The sequence below is a fragment of the Drosophila melanogaster genome, chromosome 3L, assembly GCF_000001215.4.
Source record: "Drosophila melanogaster chromosome 3L".
Classification (NCBI taxonomy): Eukaryota; Metazoa; Arthropoda; class Insecta; order Diptera; family Drosophilidae; genus Drosophila; species Drosophila melanogaster.
Window position 1 is genome coordinate 17,438,857 of NT_037436.4, and position 26,129 is coordinate 17,464,985.

The 26,129-nt window shown below is 41.8% G+C and overlaps 1 protein-coding gene and 1 long non-coding RNA gene across 4 annotated transcripts; both read left to right on the forward strand.

Annotated features, from left to right (window-relative positions):
• Positions 1–544: 544 nt before the first annotated feature.
• CG18265 (uncharacterized protein) lies at positions 545–18,605 on the forward strand. Of its 3 annotated transcripts, none has more exons than NM_001275055.2 (2): positions 545–655; positions 10,537–18,605. In NM_001275055.2, the coding sequence occupies exon 2, from the start codon at positions 10,551–10,553 to the stop codon at positions 14,517–14,519; it is 3,969 nt and encodes a 1,322-aa protein (NP_001261984.1). In that variant the 5' UTR covers positions 545–655; positions 10,537–10,550; the 3' UTR covers positions 14,520–18,605. The 3 variants fall into 3 exon arrangements, with proteins under 3 accessions (NP_001261984.1, NP_648982.1, NP_001261985.1); NM_140725.2 differs by having other exon boundaries at positions 545–1,057; positions 10,537–16,427; NM_001275056.1 differs by lacking the exon at positions 545–655 and adding an exon at positions 7,693–7,944 and having other exon boundaries at positions 10,537–16,427.
• A 2,647-nt stretch (positions 18,606–21,252) lies between these two features.
• On the forward strand, positions 21,253–21,640 carry lncRNA:CR44565 (long non-coding RNA:CR44565). The gene is made up of 2 exons (NR_124969.1): positions 21,253–21,524; positions 21,589–21,640. It is a non-coding gene; the product is annotated as a long non-coding RNA:CR44565 (long non-coding RNA).
• Positions 21,641–26,129: the final 4,489 nt, after the last annotated feature.

The following is a 26,129-nucleotide window of genomic DNA, read 5'->3' on the forward strand; positions in this document are numbered from 1 at the left end:
CTGTGAGCAGAGGGTAGGATTCGTTTACTTATATGGATGTGTGCTTTTACTGCGAATCCATCAAGTGGGCGCGCAGTATACATACATATAAATAAATATGACATGGGTATAGACCAAATGTTTGAAAATTGTTGTATTAAAACTTAAAATAAATGCATATTTAATTTTTTAGATTGTAGAGGTTACAAGCCAAATTTAGATGCTTAGACCAAACAAGCGGAAACAAAAATGAATTTTCGATTGAAATGCCCCACGTTGGGCGCCAAATAATGTACGTAGTTAGTGGATAAGACTAGCACATGTTTTGCCAAGCTCTACCACCCTCTCCCCTACTAGACCGTTTGGGTGTCTCTCCTTTTAGTCCGTAGAACGCCCCCGCGGCGAGAAGTAAACAAAATAGCAACAGAGCGTTGCCCGCTGGAGGTTGGGGTTGGCTCTGGGGGTGGTTTCTCTCGCGGGCTCTCGCTCTCTTTCGAGTGCGCGGGTGTGGGTGACTGCATCCTTTGGCGGCAGGCTGGCAATTGGGAAAACCGAAAAGCCGAATCAGTCTACAGAAAACGCGTACGTGGTGCAGAAGTAGCCGCGGGTGGCTACCACAGCGTCGTTTTGGACTTGTCGGCATGATAAAATAAGTGTAACGCCCCGTACAAGTTCTGTAAGTTTCCAGCTGCAACAAAATCAAACCAAATCCATGAGAAGCAAATGAAAGCCAAACAAATGAAAATAGCAATCTGCCGATTTACTGTGTCCAAAGTGTTTGAAATAAGTGACAAAACCCGAGGATTTGTAAGCCAATAACAATCAAAAAGTGGTGGCAACACAAACATATTAAATCAAGGATAACCAAGCTTATTTTGTATTTTTATAACCATAAACGCTGTGCTAAAAAAACCCGATAAGTGCTTTAAGCTCTAACAAACTAATTAAGTATTAAATAATTTAAAATTTTGATACTAGCCCAAACATGCCTTATTCAAGGAGTTTTCTTTCGATGCGCGCATATTATCGCAAAACGTTACACTTAGGATTAAAGATGCTCTCTCTGGCCGGAGACATTGTGAGTCCGAGCTACGAAAACTGTAACCCAACATAATCCATGTACCGGATATAAGATTATTGAACTATGCCCGCTTGCATTGGTCACCTAAAAATTTAAAAAATTACAATTGGCTTAAAAGAAATACAAATCAAAATTATTTCGAATTGGCAAATTAAAAATGTGTTTGCTTAATGCTTCCGAACGCTTAAAATCCCCCCCTACATACCATGTGTGCAGTCAACGTTAATTTCCAGTTCCAAATTACCACATAAATGATAATAAATCTAAAAACATTTCATTACAAAGATATATGGAAACTAAAAGACTGCATTTTTATCATTTTCCCCTTAACTATACCTCTTCATATGCATGTATGTATAGAACACATATAATGACTTCATACGAATTATTTCATTCGGATTTCATTTATAAATAGTATAGTAATATAAGTGAAATACTTCTCAGATATTTGCTTTTTTACATTTAACATATATTGAATTTCATATTTATTAAGATTATAGGCTTATGGTCGGATATTATTTACTCTTAAAGTAATTGCTTATCCCAACGATTCAATAATATAACTAAAGGTTTTCAAAATCAGGGCTTACTTTAAATTTATGTTTATTATTTTTAAATTTTCATAGGCCACGGGCGTTGATTTACTGTACACAGTTTCCAATAAGTATGCTATATTGACAAACCAGTTTTTAATGAGAATGTGCGTTAAGGTTTTCCTTATATGCACCAATATGTACTACTTTGTGTTCAAAAAGCTAGAACACAAATGATAAATGCGATTTTTTGATGGATACAATTACGAACTCACACACACAGAGACAATGTCCAACGAAGTTGGTAAATTTAATTGGAATAATAAATGGCGTACTTGTGTGTGCGTGTGTGTGCGTGTGGTGTTCGCTGGTCTCTCTCTTTTTATGAAACAAAAGTGCACGATGCCTGATATAGGTGTCATAAAGTTTTATTAATAATGAAAATTGTACTAAAAACGAGGCCAGCCGGAATGGGACAATTTATTAAAAAGTCTCATTAGCTCACGGTTTTATCGCACATCGAGCATACGCCACGAGGTCCCCTTACGGGTGCTAATAACGTAAAAGCAGAGACGAGAATAATAATAATATGCCCCCGGCTCTGGTCTGCGATAAAGTAAAATTTTCGATATGGACATGATTAAAATGCCCACCCGGTTACCACCCACTTTTTATGACATGGCAGCGGCAATAACTGGGCCGTCGGAGATTAAGTATTTTTAATGCGACTGACAATAAAAATATAAAAATTTCAACGATAGCAAACAGCGACGTCAGCAGACCAAATCAATACGAAGATATATCTATTGATATATGTTTTGTGTTTTGCATGTGTCTGTTGTAAATATCCAGCCGACTGATATTAAGTCACTTGCCATGTGCTCCTCCAGCAATATTTATTCGCTGAAAATCAATAAATTCCACACAGACACACACTCGCAAAGCGAATATATTTCTTTTTTTTCTCATTTTCTCTTTGCGCTGGCGCTGCGGCTCATTATTAATATAAGTATATACTTGTATACATCTGTATGTATTGTATAAATGATTTTTTTACATTTTGTTATTTCGCAGGGCTCGAAGGATGGGGGTTGGCTTAAGTGTTTTTCTATTACGCCTTTTGCCCGAATTCCAGCTTGGCGAACAAACCGACACACACACACACACAGACTTAGGGCAATCCACCTCCCCAATATTATATTTGCTTTTAAATATTTTGATATACAGCCCAGTAACTCACACACACACACGAGCACACTCACAACCAGGCATTTTCTCATAAAAATTTCGTACTCGAATAAGACGAAGTAGCTGCACACACACACACACACCCAACAAGCCACCCACACACACACACAGAGTGGGCGAAATGTAACCCGCAGGCATTATGGGTTAAGGGCGGCGGAGAGCGGGTGGGGCCACATGGCAAAAACTTTGAGCAGCAGCAGGAAAATAATGTAAAGGATGTGCCAGGGCCACCATGGAGACCAAGCCGACTGTAACTGGAAAATAATAATTTTTTCTCCCTTTTTTCCTTCATTTCTCGCTTTCTCCGAAGAGCACCCACACCACACCACCCAATCCACCCAATCCACCCACTCCACCCCACCCCACATTCATCCCTCCCTCTGTATATTTGCCGTTTCTTTTGAGTGTCAGAAATGGAAAAGAAAATAATTTGATGGTTTCATAAACTCGCTTCGTGGGCCAAAAAGGAGGCGGCGGGGTGGTTCGGTTTTCCCCTGCCTGTGTGGGTGTGTGTATTTCTGATAAAATTGCAAACTTCTCCCCATCCCCCACGAACTATGTGTGTGTGTGTGCGAGTGTGTTTGAGACAGAAGCTAGAATTTATGGAATTTTTCTGCTTTTGTATTCTTCTTTTTTTTTTTGGTGAAAAGTTCTCGGACGATAGATTTTTCTTACAAAATATTTTGCAGCATACTTATGGGGGTGGCTTTTGCAAAATGTTCATCATCATGCCGATAGGGCAGATGATAAGGAATACAGTATCAGTCTCATTAGAGCCAAGGAAAACACTTGCCTTATTATAAACATGACTATTATAACCCCTATCCCCTCTCCTCTCTCCTCTTTCCCCATATTCCACCCACACATACGCACTTGGACTGGTTTGTGTGCACAGCATTTGTCCTTGTCTCTGTGTTTGAGTTTCATTATTAATTTTCCTCGTTTTTTCATATTTTTCGTATTTTTATTTTATCACACACAAACGCACACATGAGCAAGGGGGTGGAACGCACACACACACACACGCATTTAGTTTATTGTACAAAGTAATATTTGATAGAAAAAAGTTTCAGTGTCGGACAGAGATGGAAATAGTTTTTGTTGGCTTTTCGCTTTTCGGTTGGTCGGAAAATAGGTTGTATGAGCGTGTGTATGTGTGTGTAGGAAATGAAAATGGTTGGGGGAAATTAATTTTTCACTTGGTGGCCCATGCGCCATGGAGATGTGAAAGTGAAATTGATGGAAAAATATCAAACGGTGAACGATTTTGAGGCCTTCGAAGCCTCTCATTACACGGTTTTCCACCTCGCACCCCATAAATTCATGTTTGTTTGCTTTTCCTTCGCGTTCATTGGTTTCTAATGAGATTTCTTACTAATGAGCTGAGCACCTAGAAACTGCCAATGTTTTTCCGTTTTTTTTTCCTGTCGTTTAGCTTAGGGCTTTGTGCACAAGATTTCTGTTGATACGTCAAAGAAGTAGGAATTCTGGGAAATTGTTTCGACACACTTCTCACTTCGAACATTTCATGTGATTACGAATTCGGAAGAATTGAGGAGGTTTTCGTTTCTACTTCTCTTAGTTATGGTCATTACCTTACTTAGATTACTCCAGTATTTAATTCTAATTACATCAACGTTCTTGTGCAATCATGATTAATCGATTGTTACTTGAAATGGATATAAAATTTAGGGGGTCTTTAACACATCCTTTGATTCTTTCCATGAAAATTTGAATTTTCAAAAACTAATTGGAACCAATGAGTTGTAATTAAAGGGACATAAAAGTAATGCCAGTCTAACCACATAAAATACTCGAGCAAAATTTCACGTACATGGTGCCTTTGAAGCAAACTAATTTGTCGCACACATTTCCCGCGGAAAGGCGACACCAAAACCCGTCCCCTCCGAAATATTCCTCCCCCGCACTAGCAGAACAACTAACAAAGATCATTACCCTCGTGCAGAGGGTTGATTTCCCAGTCCCGCGACTCGTTATAATTCCCATTTCCATTTACATTTTAGAGTCCACGCATAATTTCAATTTGATTTTCATCAGAAATATTAATTGCAGTCCACACACCGCAATTGGGTGGGGGTGTCCTGTCAGGATCTGCTTTTGAAGGCGTTAGTGTGGCATATGGGCACAAAGGGCGTATCAATCATAAGCGACATTTCGTCAGGACACGCTATGCAAAGGGTGCGAAGTGGGTTGGGTCCAGTTTGAATTTAAATTTAATAATTACCATTATGGTGTCTAACGACCTGGGTGGGTAGCTAGCCCATTTCTTGGCTTAAAGAACAGCAGATATATTAAAAAATATATACATATCTATATATACATGTATATATATATATCTATATATATATGTATAGTTCCTATTGTTAAAGTACTTAAGAGCATACATGTAAGACGTTAAGTGGTCTACAACCAAAGTTATTGAGTGCATATAAAAGAAAAATGGTGATGAGGTTGAGGTTCCCATTCCAAAACTTCACATAAACCTTATGGTTACATAAGCTCACAATTAATTGAACCCAAACCCATGTACCCACCTTATTAACTAAACAATAGTTGAAATGACATTTCAAGAATATTACCAGACTATCCTCATTAGGGGCATAATTAGTTTAATAGGCTTCCATAAGAGGTAGTTAAACAACTTGCATTGCTTGGCTTAATAATGCAAAGGCAATTGCATTTCGGTTTATAACGACTTGACCGCAACATTTGTGGTTTGTTTACATTCCGCCCACTGCAAGGACATGCGCCTACGAAAAAGAGGAAGCCCCTCTTTTCGGGCGGTACGTGCGTGCGAGTGATTTCAGCCGAGTGACGGCGAAAGTGAAAGTGCCGGCACCGACAACGTCACAGTGGACATGTGTGAGAGTGAAAGTCGGTGGAAAAACCTTGACCACGACCACGGCGTCGAGCAGGTCAATGCAGACCAGACCGAGTGGGTGGCCGGGTGGGTCATTCGGGGGTCCGATCCGATCCGATTCGATTCAGCTGCCGACCAATGAGTTGCCCACTGCTCCGTACCGACTGTTGCTGCTCGACCATTTTGCGAGCCTGGTTCGTTCAACCGGCGATTTTCCATCCACACTCGTACACATATGGCCGGCTGCTCCAAAAAAAAAGAGAGTCACCTTCATCGCGCAGGCGCAGATCCCGAAGAACGCCGCAGGACGTTTGGGGCATCGGGGCAAGTTACTTTCACTTTTTCGGCCTCTGATGTGTGTTGAATGCCGAGTGCCAAAAGAACGGGGGAAAATGAAAAAAGGGGTGGCCAAGGTTGGGCCCACACGCACACACATGCACTTGCAGCAGGCATGTCCTTCGAAACACAAGTATCTGTAAGTCAATCCGTCAATTGGGCAACGCAAACAATCACTCGCCGTATCTCTGGGGATAGAGTGTGACTCAGATTTTCACTGATACAAATGTTATTCCCTTTAGAGATTCGGTTCAGCTCTGACGTGATCATCAATTTATTTATTTGTATGTTTCTGTTTTATTCTTGATACAGAAATACTACTTTTATGTATATGCACTTATGTATTTACGAGGCTTGTTATAAATTATTCAAAATGCTTAATTAATTACCAACCACTAAAAAAAAATCACAACAAAGGTTGTATTTTCAATAGTGATAATATCATAATTATAAATAGTTCAAATGGAGGTGATTTTTTTTTCAACTCAATTTAAATTAATCATGAATTAAAACATATAAATCGAAATCAATTAAACGTCGTTTGACTTCAATACCCATATCTTGTAAAATAAAAATGACAATACATGTAAATCACCCCTTAACCAACTTTAATTTCCTTGGTTTTCTTTTCGAAAAAAATTGTTTCATATTCCTTTTTGGTTTAGATCCAAAAATATCTTTTGTCATAGGATTGTCAGAATCTTATTCTTCAAATAAAGTGCCTTTCCAAAGAGTTCCCTACAATACATTTAGGTAATCATGTTATTAAAAGACAATTACAAAGGTCCTTTGACAGTTATCCCTAAAAGGCATTTAACATGAAACTGGTTACCTGGGTGTGGATTCTGATCCCTTTTTAGTCCGCAGAAGCCCTTCAATTAGCCAATTTCAGCATTAGAGGACATTGAGCAACCCCCAAAACCCTTTCGGAAAATATTTATTCGATTCCTGACTACTCAAGTCAAGAAGTTTCAGCCTTTGTGACAGGAACTTGAAAGAAACCAAAAGAAAATGCGACTCTTTTCATTGGGAGCGCATAAATTAAAATAACAAAAATATAACTGCCGGAACACCAATAACAACGATGGTGGCACACGAACTTCTGCAGTAGGAAAAACAAATTGAAAATCCTATCGAACAATGATAAATTGGCACGACAACAATAATATCGAGGGAAAACCTTCCAAGTTGCGCGGTTGTTGCTCATTCGTGTGTCGCCGTCCCTTTCTATTGTAGTCGTAGTTGTAGTTGTAGTTGTGGTGGTTACTGAAAATTTAAAAAAAAAAAAGAGAGGAGGGAAAAAGAAAACGAAAAGGGGCGGAGCAATAATGGTTTTCCGGGCAGCGCTGCTCAGTTGTCGCTCTATGGATTTTTTTAAGGGAAATTCTATGATTTTTGATATTTTGGGGTGTTTTATTGAGGTTTTTTCCGTGATATGGGTAGGGGCCCACAATGTGCATATGTGTGTGTGTGTGTGTGTGTGTGTGTGCTCGCGGTATTAAGCGATATGGAGGGTTAGGCTTGTGTGTGTCGCCGGGATTTTAGTATCATTGCTATTTGCTGTTTTGATTTTCAACCGGCAACTGGCAATTGATAGCCGATATTTTTGTTATTCCGCTGCGTCATGCGGCAGTTGACAACGAGCAAGCCACTTGGCAGGACACGATCCCGACACACGCCAAAGATTTAAATAAAAAAATAAAAATAAAAAGTGCGCATGCGCAACACCGACTTGCGCCGCGCGAATATAACGAGAGCATCTAGAGATCACCGATCGAGAAAATAGTTTTTGAAAATGTTCGTTGAACTTTCATCACAGAGACAATAAGAAAGTCCAACGATTCAGTCCTTCGGATCGCGACACTTAAAAAAAACGCACTTAATGAGTAGGTGGATATATAATATAATATTGTGATGTGTTATTGAAAAGATAGTGTTAAGTGATCCCATAAGTGTAAATCTGTTTATGAGGGAATTGTTTTTTAATAGAAAGTAATTATATTATTAATTGGCTGTGTTCAAAATCTTATTGGAAACTGACTTGGAAAATCAGAAAATTTATTTGAAAATTTTTAGTTATTCAAATCAATTATTTTGAAAATTTTTTTTTAAAAGTTCAAAGATTTTGCTGTGTCCTTTAGGCTTTCAAAGTGCCGTCTCTACCTAGAATTACTTCTGAAATTCCATCAAATATCCTTGCCAGGACCAAAACCAATCCAAAGTTATTGGGTTTCCCTTGGCCAGTGTCAAGATTGTGTTCCGAGTCCTCCAGCCCCGCATCCAAAACTAGGTTGATATGTTGGTTTGCTAAATTAGCCGCATCTCTTGCGAAGTCTCAAAACATACAGTGCACACACACCCATTCTCAACATATATATATATATAAATACCTAGTCGAGGAGTATATGGTTTTGTTTACACTCTGTTGGCATTTTCATTTCGAACATTTTTCTCGGGCATCCTCCTCCTGGCACGATGAGATGGATATAAGGCGGTAAGGCAGGCGGAAAAAATCAAATAAAATAACATCAAACTACCTTAGGCTTTATAAAAATCCCAGTCGAAACACAAGCAGCACTCGCACACCCACACACGCGCACACACACAAGCCCACAAAGATACTGAAGAGAAATGCGCACATCCTGGCAGGCATTTTTGCTTAACTCCTCAAAGTGGCTGGTCCGGGGTCATGGGGGGTTAAAAGGGATCGGGGTATGGGGTCGGTGGTTTCGGCCTGAAGAAATTGTATAAAAGCAAAGTCAACAACAACTACAACTACAACGACAACATGTAGCTGGAGAACCAATTTCCAACCATGGAAACTTAATTTATGTCTGCAGCATAGTTGAGAATATTTTTCTTTCTTTTTCCTGCTCTCTGCCCGCCACCCCCACCAGCCCATCAAACTTATTTCCCCCTACCCTTTGACTGCGCCTCCTTGGGGTTTCTCCTTTCTGCCTCAGCTCAAATAGGAAAAAGAATTTTCGGTTTATTTCGAAATTTTTTTCCCTGCACGGAAAGAAATTCAGGCCAATTCAATATGTACTTATACAATTATACAATTGAAACAATATTATTATTATGCTATTCAATAATTTATTTATAGAAGGCTTATTTGGCTTATATAACATGTTATCCTTTCTTTTAATTTTATGCATATTTATGTTTTGTATTGGAAAATGCACAATAATCCATTAGAACAAATGTTAATGATTATTTCATTTGGCCTCCCATAAACTTTTCTCCCTGTGTATCTCCGCCTATTTTTGCCTCCCTGTTGCCAGGCATTCCCCCCCTTTCCTCCTCACTTTTCCATCTCTTCCTTCCTATTTTCCTTTTTGCTTTTCTTGAGAATCAAATTTATTTTACCAAGTCATGTTGAAGAAAATTTTTATAAGTTTTATGCTTGACTCAAGTGATGGTGTTGGCCGGGGGGCGAAAAGTGGGTGGCAAATCGCTGTGTGTGTGTGTGTGTCTGTGTTTTCTGTGTGCGGCACACAAGCACACCCACTCGCACACAAGAAAATAAGCAAAATTTGTATTCCTTAAATCGGATGACTTTGTATAAATTTTCGTGTGCGCCACAATGGGGTTGTGTGTATGTGTGTTAGTGGGTGGCAGCTGGGGCTCATAGTAAACAAACAAAAAGGAAAAAGTTTCCTTCCCCCTATGTGTATGCTATACATACATATGTATATATATATAATGGAAAAATTTTTCATAGAATTTGCACAAAAATGAAAAAGTGTAGCCACAGCAAAATAGTGTGTTGGGATGAGGTGGGCGGTAGGGCACGATGGGTGGGAATAATGATTATGGAGCAGAGGCAGCAGAAGGCGGACAGAAGCAGAAAAATGAAATTAAGCGCATACGGAAATGAGACACAAATATTCTGCGTGTGTGTGTGTGCGGGCTTATGCGAATGTGTGTGTGTGTGTGTGCAGGAGAAATATTTGAGTGGCATTCAGTTGAAGCCAAACTAAAATTGAATGGAATCCTTGGCCAAATATTCTGCGTTCCTTTTACGTTTTTCCCTTTGCAAAAATAATGCGATCTAAGCCTCAGTCTATTCGTTGTGTACACTGGAAAAGAGGAAAAAGACTTGTGAATAAGTGGATTACCATAACCATACTATTCCCTATTGTTAAAAAGATTATTACATTTGGTCTAACTATTAATATTTATTGCCTATGAAAAATAAATCACGTTCCTTACCATTCAGAAAACAGTGTGAGTGGGCTTAAGACTTAAGACTTTAATTGTTTAATTTCTTTAAAATGTGTTTTTTTGCGTTATTGAAGTTTATCTTAATCTATCGCATATGGTAACTATATGACTACATATACATACATGCACATGAATAACCCTTATCCCATTCCTTATCGAAAAGACCGCCCGCTAGCATGGCTTCGACTTCAATTAAAAAGTTCTCCACTACAATGTTTCTCCCTTTCCGTCTTTCTTCCCCCGCCCCGCAGTAATATCATCCAAAATGGCTGCATCCATATATGCCACCCCACCGCCAGATCTGAGCAGCGAGGACACTGCTCTCTCCGACGTCTCCAACTCATCGACACTCAACACGAACAGGAACAACCACACCAGCGGCAGCAACAGCAACAATCCACATGAAGCCGCAGGAGCAACACCCACAGCCACGTCAGCCACAACCAGAGGAGCAACAGGAGCAGGAGGAGTGGAAAGCACTTCACCCGCCGACCATTTGGTGCCGGCAATGGAGCTGGAACTGGACCCGAAGCCAGCGGGAAGCGGAGCGAATGAGGCGGACCAATTGGAGGAGGCAGAAGATGGACGCAAAGATGTGGATGCAGAGGAGGAGGTGGGCGATGCCAACATGGCCACCATGGCGGCAGCCATGCAGCTGCAGATACTGGAGGCCCTAAGTGATGCGGCCAAGAAGCGACGCAAGCAGCACAATCCCAGCCGCTTAGAGGCGCTCAATTTAAGTGGGGAACCCACTGGTGAAGTGGGTCAAAAGAAAGCAGACTCCTCCACCGTGGACTACGAGGACAAGTTGTCGAAGATGTTCCTTCCCAAGTCGATTGAGCAGCTAAAGGAGACCTTCGAGATGCTGCAGCAGAGGAAGCAAGAGGAGGAGCCGCCGGAAGCGGGAGAGGAAATGGAAGCGGAAACGGAAGCCATGGCAGACATATCAGAATCCAGCAAGCAGCGCGAGAATCCATACCACACTTACTGCAAGCAGTGCGGCGAGAGTTTCGAGACCGAGTTCAAGTTGAGCCTCCACATGTTGCAGGATCACGGCGAGGAAAGGTCCGGTGATCAGGATCCCTCAGACTTTCTGGCCTCCATCAAGGTGAAGCTGGAGCGTGCCGACATTCCCAGTCCGCAACAGGAGCAAAATATGCAGCACGACCTTACCAATGGTCATGGCAAGGACTTGGAACGGGAGCAGGAGCACTGGTTCCAGGCCATGCAGGCGCAGCATCATCCACATGGTCCACAAATGCCACCTGCTTTTCCCTTTCCACCGGAGGCAGCCTTGGGACCAGCTGGCTACCTGCCACTGCTCGGCATGTCCGGGTTTCCAGGAGTGGATGGTCTCAACCGCCCTCCATTGCGGATCTTCAATCCCGAGGCCTACTGTGAGCTGTGCAACAAGGAGTTCTGCAACAAGTACTTCCTCAAGACGCACAAGGCCAACAAGCATGGCATCTTTGATCCCGTTGGCGAATCGAGCTCCAGCAACACCTCCAGTCACCACAATAATAACAACAATAACATCACCAGTAGTAACAACAATACCAGTGGTCACCCCAATCCCAGTATGAGTTCCATGAGTCAAATGTTCCAGCTGCAGCGAGATGCTCAGGTGGCGAAACAGGATCCCACACCAGCTGGCGGAGCATCGAATCCCGTGGCCTCGGTGCACTGCGACATCTGTTCCAAGCGCTTCACCAACATATTCGCCATGCGTCGCCATCGGGCCAAGCAGCACGAGGCACAAGCAGCTGCCCAAGTTTCACCCAACTCCCAGACACCCATGCAATCGCAATCGCATCGGGGAAGTCCCAACGAGCCATCGCAGCCAACTATAAAGCAGGAAATGTCACAAGATGCGGAGATCAAGCCCTATCAGTTGCCCGAGGGTTTCCGCGAGGACTTCACCCTGGAGCAGGAGGAGCTGAGCTTTGTGCCACCGCCCCGGAAGTTACCCTCCCATCTGCAGCAACAGGCGAAAGACTCCAACTTCAATCCCGATAAGCTACGTCGCCTGGGCGTCCAGTTTCCCGACTTCTTCTGCGAGCTGTGCTGCCGGGAGTATGCCAATCGATACTTCCTACGCACTCACAAGTGGAAGCGCCACGGTCTGTTTGTGCCACCCGAAGACGTGGCACCACAGCCAGGCAGCAAGGATGAAGCCCAGATGGCCAGTGCTTGGCCCTTCATGCCACTCAATCTGATGCTGGCCAAGGCAGCAGCAGCCACCATGGATCAGCAGGAGCAGGAGCGCGAACCGGAGGTGGAAACGGATTCAGAGCAGCCCAGTAAGAGGATCAAGTTGGAACAGGGACAGACACCGCCGGAGGGATACGACGAGGATAAGCTGAATGGTTCGGTGGTGGGCTTGCAGAATCTTCAGAAGTTGCAGTCCATGTTGCAGCAACTGAACGACATCAATGGCAAGCGCCCGCTACCCTGTCATCTTTGTGGCCAGGAGCAGGAGAATCAGTATACTTTGAGGGCTCATTTGATGACCGAACATGCTGGTCAGATGCAAATGCCCATGCCCATACCGATTCCACTGCCCGACCAGCAGGCCCCGCATCCCATGGCCAGTTTGTACCATGGCCAGGGAAATCCGCAAACTCCGCCGGCGCCAGGAGCCAGATCCCCGCCAGGTTGTGATCTGCGCTGCCAGCAGTGCGATCGTGATTTCGCCACACCCCAGGAATTCAAGCAACATATCGCCGAGGTGCACTTGGGCAGAAACGGAGGACTGAGCGGAAGTCCCCTGCGCGAGGGTTTCTTCACACCCGAACGCCCAGTGGCGCCGTCAGCGGGCGGACCCGGAACCCCAGTCGCTCCTGCTGCAAATCGCCCACCTTATACCCTAACACCCACGAGCAGCTACTGTGAGATTTGCAACAAGGAGCTATGCAACAAGTACTTCATGAAGACGCACATGCAGCGGATGCACGGCATCGAGATCGAGAATGGCGCCCAGATCGGTGGCGTTGTGTGCAACATATGCAACAAGGAGCTATGCAGCAAGTACTTCTTGCGGGTGCACAAACACAACACCCATGGCATTATCGAGGAGGGATCTCCACTGCCACAGCCGCGAGGTCAGAATGGAGTCAAAGCGGATGCAGCCGCCGCCGTAGCAGCATCACAGCCATCGCAAGCGCAGCAGGATCAGGACCTCAATGTCTCACCACCCACAGTGGAGGGGAGTGGCGGCAGTTCATCCAACTCGGCCCATGAGGTGTGCCCACTCTGCTCTCGCCAATTCCGCAGCTTTAAGTGGCTGCGATCCCATCTGATGAACGAACACGGAACCGCCGGAGTAGAACGCCTCCGGGAAATGGACACCACCCAATCCTCGACGCGCAGCAAGCCGAACAGTCCCACGCTCAAGATTCCCAACGGAAGTGGCAGTAACCCAGGAGCAGCGGGTGCCGGAGCCGGAAATACCGCTCCCAATCTCGCCCAGGCCCTGCAAAACCTTAATGCCCAGCATATCTTTGGCCAAATGCAACAGCAGCAGATTCCTAAGATGCCACCACTTCCATTGCCTGGAATGTTTGGCGAGCAGTCGGCCCGGTTCAAGGAGTACCAGTGCTCACTGTGTCCCTTCAGCACGCCCTACTACGCCTTCTTGTTCATCCATGAGCGATCGCATGCTCTGCTCAACAACGGAGGCGAGGGCCTAGAGTTGCCCATGGAGACGCCGCCACCACAACCCTCCAGAAGTTCGGGTAAATCACGCAGCAAGTCCAGCAAATCGATGGTGGCACCTCCTCCTGCTAAATCCGAAGAAACAGAGCCTCCACTGGAGCCCACCAATCTCAGCACCTCAGCGCCCAAGGTGGCATCTCGTTCCCCCTCAACTGGGGCCGGATCTCCTCCCGCCTCCTCCCCCAAAGCAACCAGCTCAACTTCACCCAAGATTCAACGCCGTCGATCCACCTCAAAGCCCCCAACGACGCCAAATGGATTGGGCAGTGCAACTGGTGGCCACCGATCCGCGGCCACCTCGCCCTTCGAGGGCTGCGGGGAATTGGCCAACGGCATTGGCAAGCCGGCCAGCTATGCCCAACCGGATGGGGCAGAGGAAGCATATCAGATGCAGGCCTTCCACCTGCAGCCTGCCGACCAGGACTCCGAGATGCAGTTCGCACCTGCCCTGGTTTACCTGCCCGTCCGAGTCCGGGCCTCGGAGTCGGCCACGCTCAGCTTCCGGCTCACACCGGCCTAAAGGTGCCACATGCAACAGGTATAGTGTTGCCAGCGTAAGTTCAAGCCATAGAAACCAAAGAAGCCCCACAAAGTCACGGGATTGGGATACTCTAGAGAAAACTTTTCTTCTTTCGAATCAATTTCTGTCTTTAACTCGTAGGTATGCATAATACTTTAAACATTTTGAAGAATACAGGAAATCCTTGAGTGTTCCGATCCCAGGGACTCCCAAATCTCCCCACTAAATAGTTAAGCAAACGAAGTTAGGAACTTGAACAAGACAAAATAGTGGAACTACAAAAGACTGAGTGCGCATATTAGTTGAGCTCATTATTAATCTTAAATATACAAAATCCATAACACAACAATCGATCAATATCTAAGCCCGAAATCGAGCCCAAAAGTTGACCATGTCCAACATGGCACTGATCAAATCTACAGCCTATATAACAAAGAAGAACAAGTCCGTTTCAGCTGGCAGCACTGTGCTAATCATCAAAATATGATAAATATATATAGCATATATTTTGATAGACGCATGACAAAGCATAAACCATAACATACCGCAACCTATAACATACATATATCTCTAGTGATTAACTATCAAAGTTCCTATGCGTAATAGTAATCTATCGCAATCGAGTTGCAGTAATTGAGAAGAGATGGTCAGAGGAATCTAAATACGTACATAGATTAGGCGAGGGGTAGGCGAAAAGTGGAGGGATGGATCCATTGAAAAAAGTACCATATATACCACTTAGAAGGATTATATATCGTAGTAGCAGCATAAAATCAAAATTACAATTATACATTTCTCAACTAGATATGAGGTGGGTTTTGTCGTGCTTAGATTAGGACTAATCGGTCGCAGGGATCGAAACATATATATATATATATATATATATATGGCATATATGTGGCGTATTAAAAATGCTATGGTAAAGCTTCAGCACAAACAAATTGCTCAAAATCAAAATCAAAATCTATATAGCGAAGACTACACTTTTAGGATGTTTTTAAACGACGGCCCTGGAGATCTTCACTTCCTTTAAATATCCTCTAGAACACACTCTAATATTAACCGCATCTGAACCAAGTTATATCCGAGGAAATGTCTTCACTAATACATAATTCCAGCGCACAACGTGTACATATAAAGTTGTTAAAGCTAACACCATGATAGTTCAGATTTTGGGTAGTCAGATAGATGAAGAGAAAACCTAATGCCAGATGGTAAAAATTAAGAACATTAAAACAACTCAGGGCAAAAGTACAATGACCATTAGTACTTTTTTATACAAACATATTTAGAGAAACCAAAAACCAAAAGCATACGCAAGTAAATATTAACATAATAATAAATTAAATATATTATGAAACGTTAAAAAGATAACAAGAATGCTACCTCAGACGGACTTGAAAACAATAATTTAAATAAAATGAATTTATAAAGAAAATCTACGATACCATACGAAACCCTTCAAGCTAAATCTAATTTCGTGTAGTGACTTTACCTCAAACAGAATTACACCTTACTTTATTCACAGTTCACAATATATAACCTATGATTTACTTATCCATTCTAAGTTAAAACATTCCAAAGACAAAAACTAGTCGCATAAACAAACGAAAACCAAACCATTCTAGTCAAACGAATAAGATAAAAATAGTTTTAAATGTAAAACAGGAAGCCAAAACAGATCCATCAACTCTTCAGTTTTGGGCGACGATTTTCGGGTATTATTTTTTAGTGTTTAAGAATTTGTTCTTTGGCGAGAAGAGTTGCCCAAAATGAGTTGATCGCTCCGAGAAGAATTGGGATCGGCGAAGAACTATTTGCTATATTCAAAATTTCCTCTTTTAAAAACGTGTGTTTTTTAAAATGCTGCGTGCCTTTTAGCAAATACTTCGCCGAGTCCACAACAACAAAAAAAAAATTTTTGAACTTCAAAAACGAAATGAAATTTTACATAAAACTACAAATATATATAGATCGTAATTTTATTTTACATTTCACTTATTCCTTAGTTCTTATGTCTTACTTTAACTGTGTATATATGTATCGAATAAATGTCATGCAATTTATATTTGTTAAACTTGAGTTTCCTTTATGATTTCCATGTTGATTTCTGATTTCCCAATTTGTAAGCCATCGCATTTATGTACTTTTAACCCCGATTGAAGTGTGCCAGCCTCGAGTTCAAGGTCTTAAAAAATCTGTATCTTCAACTTATCGCCTGCGAAGTTGTCGCCGATAGGGGAAGACCCTTTCCTTTGTTTCGATTTGTTTTATTTTTTTTTTTTTTGAAAACGTTCCCATGGGGGACCTTCATTTCTCGGGGTGTTATATGCTGGTCCAACGCCTTGGCGTCTTCAATTATTAAATTGCCATTTGATTCAATTTGTCAACAATGGCTTGAGAGCCTATCTGCGACTTGTTTAATCATTTTAAAAAACTCACAAGCAGCTGCCTCTTTCTCTTTCCTTTCGAATGCAACCGAAAACAGCACCCTCATAAAAAAAAGAAAACATAATAAGTGAAACTGTTTCCGGCTTTGGGTCAGGACTTGACCAACCCCCCGATTAGAATGTTTGCATTAAAAAATACATCCGTTTGAATGGCTATATTCCGTTGGAAAAAAAAAAACCGAAGCTACGATAACAAAAACCCAGCATGGCCATGTGAGGGTCAAGTTTGGAGGGTCGGGTCAGCAGCTGCAGTTTGAGTTTGAGTTTTCAAAAAAAAAAAAAAAATGAAGAATAAAGTTCCTAAGCCGGAATCAAAATCGATATTGCCATGGTTATTGATTTAATGCAACCACCCCCCTCCGGGCGGGGAATCTCGCCCGTTTTGGCAGTTAATTATTTGTCACGTGTCCATGCAAATTTCATCTCATTGATTACGTCCAGATATCCGATACTTTTCCGACTGCCGTGCAATTAAAGATTGACTCGAGCAGCAACCCCCTCGTTTTGGCCAGGGGATGGTAGGCAAATTCATAAATATATTTCCACGATTTTCCCCGAAATGGGTTCTATTGAATTTTTATGGCAATTTGGGAAAATCTGCTGCCAAGAATTTTTAAGGGCGCGCACAATGGTGCAAATGACCAAATGCAGCGCTACCCCATGGTGCATTTGCATCGATTTAAGGGTGTCCGCCGCTATTTGCATGTTTAAAAGTGAACTGGAAAAATTGCGATTTATATAAAAATGGAATGAAAAGAAAAAAAAATGGCAAGTGCCAAGGGTGATTTGGCAGCCACCCCATGCAAATTCTTTGTTTCCGCTGGCCTCGGGATTTTGGCAATTTTGGAAAAACATTATTTTTATTTCCTTTGATTTCGGCATGACTGCAACCACCACTCGACAGAGCGCACAAATTACAAAACGACAAGGATATGTTTTCTTAATCTAAAGCTAAATAAATTTTACAACACGAAACTCAAAAACAACTTGCAACGTACCTTGAGCATAAATCAAAATTTTGTATGACCTTCGGTAGGGTCAGTTTGCAAAAACCACAAGAAAATCAAAAATACAATTTTAGTAGCGCTAAGCAAGAAAACAAAAGCAAAAATCGAAAATCAAAAAATTACTTTCTTTATAAATATTTTAGTTGTAGGCTTAAGTCAAAGCAGCAAAATGCATTGAGAAATTATTAATTAATTGATGTTGAAGTTGGAAGAAGAGAGAAGAAAATGGAGATAAATGTAACACAAAGACGTGAGAGCGCAAATCAAAAGCCACGAGCAAAAAATCAAACAAAATTAAATTTAAATTTAATATAAAACGAAACCCAAAAGAATAACATTTATTTAGCAATTGGCAAATGTATGAGATATATACACTTATATATCGATATATACATATATATATATATATTATTTAAACCTAAACAATTTTACTTTGTTATTATGTAAAACTAAGTGTGAGTAACTTAAAGATGATATGACGGAAAAATTGAACAAAATAATTTATATTATATGTGAAATCTGAAATGTAAAAGAGCAAAGAATCAAAAACGGTGGAGAACCGAACATTTTTCATTTCATTGTAAGTGAGCATTTATCAAAATTGTATGTGTTTTAAATTGATTATATTGAATATATATACAAATACATATAAATAAATTTAAAAAGCGTGTTATTCTCTTCACGAGGGTTCCACTTGACTTTCCTGTGACTTCTTTAGTCCGACTTTCCAGAGCCAAAAACGCACTCAGGTACAAGTGTCATCATCTCGGGCTTAAAAAGTGCTTAGGTCGCCCAGTGATTCCCATTGAAAGTCGACGAGGGAGTTGCCTAAGCTGATTTTCCGACTCTCGAGACGGAAATCCCGCCCAAGTCCACCACACAACCCCTCGGTGTGCCCGGAAAACACGGGAAATTTTCAACTTTTCCGAGCTCTGACATTTCCTTTCAGCTTTTCAATATTTCCAAAGGAGACAGGGATGAGCGCATAGCACTCAGACGAAATAGTTTCTTCCTTAAATCCTCGAATGTTATTTTTTGATGGCTCAAACAAACACTCTTTTCAATAATCTAAAATTCCTTTTTAGCCATTGTTAATATTATTAAAATAATTTTAATATTTTAACTACTCTAGTAGAATTATTCTCTGTGCATCTGCATCCCCAGAGAACCGGAAAAGTTACTTCCATTCACTGGTTGCTACCCCGAGCATTGCGAAATCAAAGTATGTCAATATTTGTATTACATGGGGACACTCACTGGCAGGAGCTACTGTAACTGTAGCTGTAATGGGCGAACACAATGCCCGTGGAAATGTCTTATCAATAATTTTTGAAAAGAATGCGACGAAATCAATTCCGATCGGGGAATGAAGATGGGCGTCTGACGCGTGTTCCTGACAGCTCCATGGTTCCCTTGTCCTGTCGTTCTGTTGTCCTTTGTCCCAACTTCCTGTTGCCGAAAAGGCGAGGAAACAAACTTGTTCATAATTTCGATGCAGAAGAGGGCAGAACACTTTTCACATAGTTTTCGTCAATGGAATAAGTTCTGGTGAGTATTATAAACGAATAGTGCTACATAAGTTGGATAACTTTTGGGTACAGTTGTGCGGCTTGTAGGCATTGTTACATATAATTCATAAACACAATAAAATGTATATGTAACAAGCTTAGAAATAAAAATTTAATTTGAATATAACGCTTGGATCAACTACCCCTTCTTCCTAATGCATTTTGGATGGCACCCATCCATCAACGAGACCAAAAGTTCCAAAATTCGACCATTAAATTATAGTTTTCGTCGTTTTTTGAATGGCTTTGTGTGTGGAAATTAGTTTTTAATCGATTTGACAGAGCTTCACACGCAGACCCACAAATTATAGGCCTGAAATACTCATTGAACACCAGTTAGGGCCAACACAAGGACTTCCTCCACTTACTCCACATGTGAATGTACGGGTAGCCGTACATATTTACGAGTAATTTCAACTCTCAATTAAATTGTTTAGGCGGCGCCAGGCGCAAACAACAATTTTTGTTGTCACCATATGCCATATAAAAACGCTTTCTGTTTTTAGTACCCTCGAATTGGTAGTAGAAGAGCATGTCGATTTTGAGCAAAGTTTAGCAAAACCTTTCGATTCAAGAAATAGATAAATTAATTATTAAATATTTCGACTAAAACTTACTTAAGTAAGTTTAGTTTAAGTTGGTCACTAAATTGAAGGACACTTTATAAGCGAAAGGACACTTTATATTCGTTACGAATCCCGTCATCCATTTGCTTTTATGGGACTTCATTTCATTGACCGCTTGGAATCCTGAGTCCTTGGAATGTGACAAAAACCCCCAAATTTTGGGTGAACAACAACAGCTACAAACTTTAATAATTTAACTTATGGATTTTTCGGGCCTTTCGGAGTGGGGGTAAGTATTTGTTATTTCGTTTTCTCATTTTCCAAATGTATATTAAGACGCCGGATGGCGGGAGCGAGGGGAGATGGGGTGGGTTTTTCATTTGTTTTGTCCTGGCATATGCACATTAGTCCTGGAAATGCGGCAATTTAAATAAATGACGCAAAAGGACACGCACCAGAGGCGAGCGGTCAGGGGTACCGGGGGGTAGGGCTGGCAGTAGGTTACCCTAATGACTTTTCAGAACGCGAACGAAATTAGAATGGCTTTTCTTTGCATACGTTATCAAAGGTATTTAGCATTTTTAACAAGGATTTTTTACATAATATGCTAAACCAAAACGAGTGGGTGTGGAAGTCGTTTTTCATTTTCTTGTATTTACTTCAATGGGTTTATAATTTGTGGTAAACATTATTCAAATGTTATTCCATTTGATCCGTTCTCCAAAGGATTAGAAGTCTTCAAGGCTTGATAATTTAAAATCATGATATTGCTACCACACTAATTGACAAAAGTGACATTTATGCCACATCTAATAATACCTGTTAATGATCATAAATTAAATCTTAATGCGTTCATTGGGTAATTCCCGGTCCAATCAAAATTCGTGGCACATGCGACGCTACAACCCCCCATTATAGATCCAGATCTCTTATCGAACGTCGCCAAAAGGCTGCATCCCTTTAATCATTTCTCATTTGCAGTCAAGTGAAGCCAAAGAAAGTAGAAAGTAAAGCATCGAAACGTACCCGAAACACGGATTTATTTCAGTTTCGGTTGCGTTTTGAGACTGCTCGGCTCGTCCTGTTCCTTGTCCTTTCAATTGGATACACACAGCCTCACTGGCATGTGCGTGAGTTCCAGAAAGGACTGCCAGGACTCGAAGTCTCCGGCTTGAGTTTGAGTTTCAGTTTTAGGTTGGCTGCGGAAGGGGGAATAGGTTGAACGGGCGTTGATGAGGAATAAAACTTGCCAGGAGAAGGGACACCAGCTCACTCACATACTCGTCGTGCGTGTATGTGTGCGTATTTGTATGGTTACGAGGGGGGAAAGGACATCAGCAAAGGACGAGCGGACGAACGGAAGCAACAAGAGGGCAAACAATTTCTTCCTTTTGGCATGAAAGTTGAGAGAAAAGTAAGACGAAAATTGTAATTTTCATCAAACGAAAGAAAAGAAAGTTTTTTGTATTTCATTTCAGCTTGACCTTAAAAGAAAATTACATGCTCGTGTGTGTGTGTGTGTGGGTGTGTACCTCATATATATATATATGTATATACAAACATATACATATGTACATACATGTACCTCTATTTGTGTGCGAGACTATCGAACGCAATTCCAAAATAAAAAGAAAAATTTAACGCAAAAGGCAAAGTTTTTTTTTTGGGGGGAGTGCCGCAGCAATGATAAGGTTGCGGGAAAATTGGGCAGGGTGCGGAGGAGTTTTGGGAAATTCTATAAGCATGTGTGGGATGCTGAGGCTTTTGGCTTCTCGGGCTTCTCCGATTTCCAGCTGGCCACCCGAAACGAGGGTGTCCTTTGAATTCCTGCGAGCGAGTGTGTGTGTGTGTGCTCTTGGGTGGGTGGAATGTATGCTAAAGTGAAAAGTAGTAAATTGAACTTTCTTCCTTCTCCTGCCCTCCCCTCCCATCCCCACACCAGCCTCCTGCTTCTGTTGGCATCGTTTTTGTATTTCTGTGGGCAATTTGTACTTTGTCTGCGTTCAGCACTTTTTGCAGTTGTTGCTGCGGCTACTTTTCCACTTTTCTTTTCACTTTCATTTTACGGCTGTTCACGGAATCTGGATTCCGGAATTTGGTAGAGGGAGTGGAATTTGGCTCTGGTTGGGGGCCCATTTGATATTTATCGCTTTGCAAATTAAAGTTGAGCCGCATAAAACTGGCGAAATTATTTATAGCAATAAATATTAAGCGACTTGCCATGTCCCACCATCCCTAATTTGCAGTATAAGAAAAAATGAGGTAAGACGACTAACAAGCTGATAATAAATTGAAAAATCTATCAACGGTAGCAGCCCCGCTATTCCGTGGGGGGGGGGGGGGGTTGCTGATGTTCTGATGGGTAACTATCAGCTTGCTGCTGATGGAGTAGAAATCATAATGTCAGGATTGACCTGACAGCTACAAAAACAATACGAACATCCAGCTTCGTCCTTGTGAGAGAGCAAAAAATGCCGAAGAAAGTACAGTGAAAGTTACTACTATATCACCGAACTCGACTACAGTTTGAAGAAACTAAAACACTAAACTAATGTGAAATTTTTTATTTTCTAACAAGTTTGTTACTACTACCAACAAAATCCCATAAAAAACATTTAAACAAGTAGTAAAATATGACGCGGGGAAGAAAACTTTATAGCGATGTCCCACTTTATGTATATATAAATGATGACAATAAAATTGCACCGCTCGCATATGTATGTGTGTGTGGATGGGAGTGTGTCTGTTTCTCTGGCAATCAACCATGACAGCCAGGAATTCTTATTCCTGACCGCCCCCCACCACCCACAAGCCGCCGCGCAGCCCCCTCCTTGGCCATCACTTTCCCTGCAGTGATTTTGCAATGAAATTCGATGGCTCCGCCAGGGGAGTTGGGACGATATAAGCCTCATTATGGAAAATCAATAGAGACGAACGTAACTTTAGACTTTGCCAACTACGGAAAAGAACCACGAGATGGGCTAAGGAGGAACTGGACAAGTATGCACAGAAAATTAATGGATATTATTTCCAGTACAACAAATTTCACACAATTATATAAACACATTGTATGTAAATCAATATTGGAATTTAGTAGCATAAATATTTACAATTTCCGATAGAGAAAAATTCGAAAAAATTATTAAAAGGTAGATCTATGATCCTAAGATCTTCAAATTATTATTTGGACTTTATATCCAGCAATTTTTTCAAGTGTAGTTCAATTTTATGGACTACGCATTAAACAAAATTTCGATAGGCCCACTACCCCACATTCCCCAACCCCCCAATCACGGGACACAGCAAACAAAAAAGAGGCAAAAACAAAATTAATTAATTTATGTGCCAGCCGAAATTTTCCATGGCAATGAGGCTCACCCACACCACGACCGATACACACACATACGCAGACAACCATCTATTGATACAATTTTTCCAATTTCAACGCCATCCTGTAACAAGCGTCTCGTTGTTGTAGCTGTCCTTGCTGTTGTTGCTGTTATCCTGTTGACAACAACAACTCGAACTCATTACAAAAACATAATAGCAAAGTAAATATTGAAAGAAATGGCATAAAATTATAAAAGCCTTGTCCACAACGAGGAAAACTGCCATTGGCAGACTGAAGTGAAAGTGGAGTCCCCCTTCCCTTCCGCCACGGAAAGTCCAGTTTTCCCGCCTCCCCCCAAAGCGCCAATAAATTTTATGCACTATCACACGCACACACACACACACAAACACACACACACACACAACCGCTTGCTGAGTGCGTAAGCTGCTTAAGGGAAATGGAAGTGGAAATGGAAAGGCCAAAGAAAAGCGCGGGGAAATTGCGGTCAGTGTGTTGGTCAGACTTTGTAAGCGTATCCGTGCCGGGGTTTGCATTATTCAAGTAAAAAAGGCTGGCAAAAAAATAAGGAACCAAAAAGCCACCGACTTTTATACTTTTATCTCGCAAAATGTTTGGCAACAGAAGGGCAAAAAGTGGTCAAGGAGTGGCCGAAATCGTACATTAATAACTGCAGAGCCATTGATAAGATAAGTGCCGGTAATAATTCCTTCAAATCCAGTTGAGCCTTTTTTCAATCGGGCGTTGGTTTTTTATACTCGTAACTTACTCTAATTCTATAACTTAGTGTAACTTGTAAAACTTGGAATAACTAGTATAACTATCTAATTCATATTTTAAAATACAAAGTTTTTTAAGGAGCTGATTGAGGAGAGATTGATTAATTGACACCATTTTTAGTGACCTTCTTCTTCAAATGTTGCCACATTTCTTCCTTATAGGACATATTCCATTAATAATATAAAATTAACTATCCCTATAATCACCGATGAATCCCTGACATTGCAACAGTAGGCCCTCGAGTAGTGGCCAGCATGGGAGGACATTACAAATTTGCCGGCGACGCGTGTCTTGATTTAAAAACCCCGATCTCGACCCCAAATCACACACACCACATAGAGTCAGTTTTTGACACAAAAAAAAGCCGAGCACATTTTACACCAAAACCCCGGCATTTTCCTTATCGCCAACACCCCGGGAAAACCCTAAGCCGCGGGCAAACACAGACGCGTGCGCCAATAGTATCGATATCGAATAGGTAAACGAGATCCATAAAAAAGCGTAAGATACTGCTGGATATACTCGATTGTACGAGTATGCGTGTTTGCGGCACGGGTAGTTTGGGTTTTCGGTTTTAAAAACCATTTGGACCCTACATATGTACATATCCCGGAATTGTGGCAGCTGCTTGTCGAATGGAAAATGTGAAATGCAGACGCGTGCGAAGCGAGTGGTGCCCCCAAAAGTTGTCAAAGTAAACGACATAAATTTCATTAGAGTTTACAATGCGCTGCATTGTTGCACATGGAAACCTTGGATAGACTATAAAGGGTTGCCCGATTGGACAGTTTTTCGAAAATGTGTAAAATTTAACCCAAAAGTGAGAGGGGTCACCCAAATTACTTTCGAGCGCAAATGAAGCGAACTGAATGCGAAATTGAAATCCTCTATCATGAGACTGCAAAGGGGTAAGGTTAAGGGTTAGAGGCTATAGGGTAAGGGGTAGTGGGTAAGTGCTGAACCCTTGCCCGCTGAAAAGTTGCAATTTTCCGTGGATAATGCGAATTTTGGAACAAACATTTTCTTGACATTTTCCGCATAAAAATCTAACTGGGTCGTGGATTAGGGGCGCCGGGGGTAAAAAGGGTCACCCAGTGCGCCGCTCATTGTGTAAATAAAGGATCAGGCGAATGCAACCAACTGTCACACGTCCGTGCGAAATTAATAAATTACATTTTCTCTATTTTTTTTTCGCGCAAAAATACTTGCCAATTTTTTAACCCAAAACGCTAGGGGAGTGGGGGAATTTAATTTTCGGGTGCACGAAGGGGTTGCGCAACGCATTAACTGAGCCCATTAATAAGCGTAGCCAACCCCGGATGACACGTGGGTCACTGTCGCCCGACCTGGAAAAAGGACAAGAGCGACAGGCGGCGCGAAAATGGGTAAAAAATAACAAAAGGAGCACCCAGCAAAAAACAGTGGAAAACTGGCAAAAAATAGAGGAAGCCCGTTAAATTTCTCACTCGATTTGAAATCGGGACTTTTCAATAAATTTGGCACAAACCTTGGCAGTTGCCATTCTTTGTTCGCCAGGCAATAATCCTCTTAACTGCAGCGAGTGTCGCAAAATTGGAACAATGCCGCGGGGAAAATGAACACGTTGCATAGGGGCACCAGTAGTAGCTACGTCCTTGCCTCCTTCCGCTCCTTGTTAAGTAAATGAGATTTCAGTGGGAAACAAAGGCGGAAGCCTCCTTGGATAAGCCGGCAACTAGGACGGACTAGGACGGTCCAGGAAGCTTCCCTGCTTGAGAGAACAATAACTGCAGAACGATGCGGAGTTAATCAGCGGATTTCTCACTATTGCATCAGTTCATCAATTAACGTTAGCTAATACCAATTTTGGAACTAGGTTTGTTCTAAAGTGTAGTTTTTGTGTCTGCACTT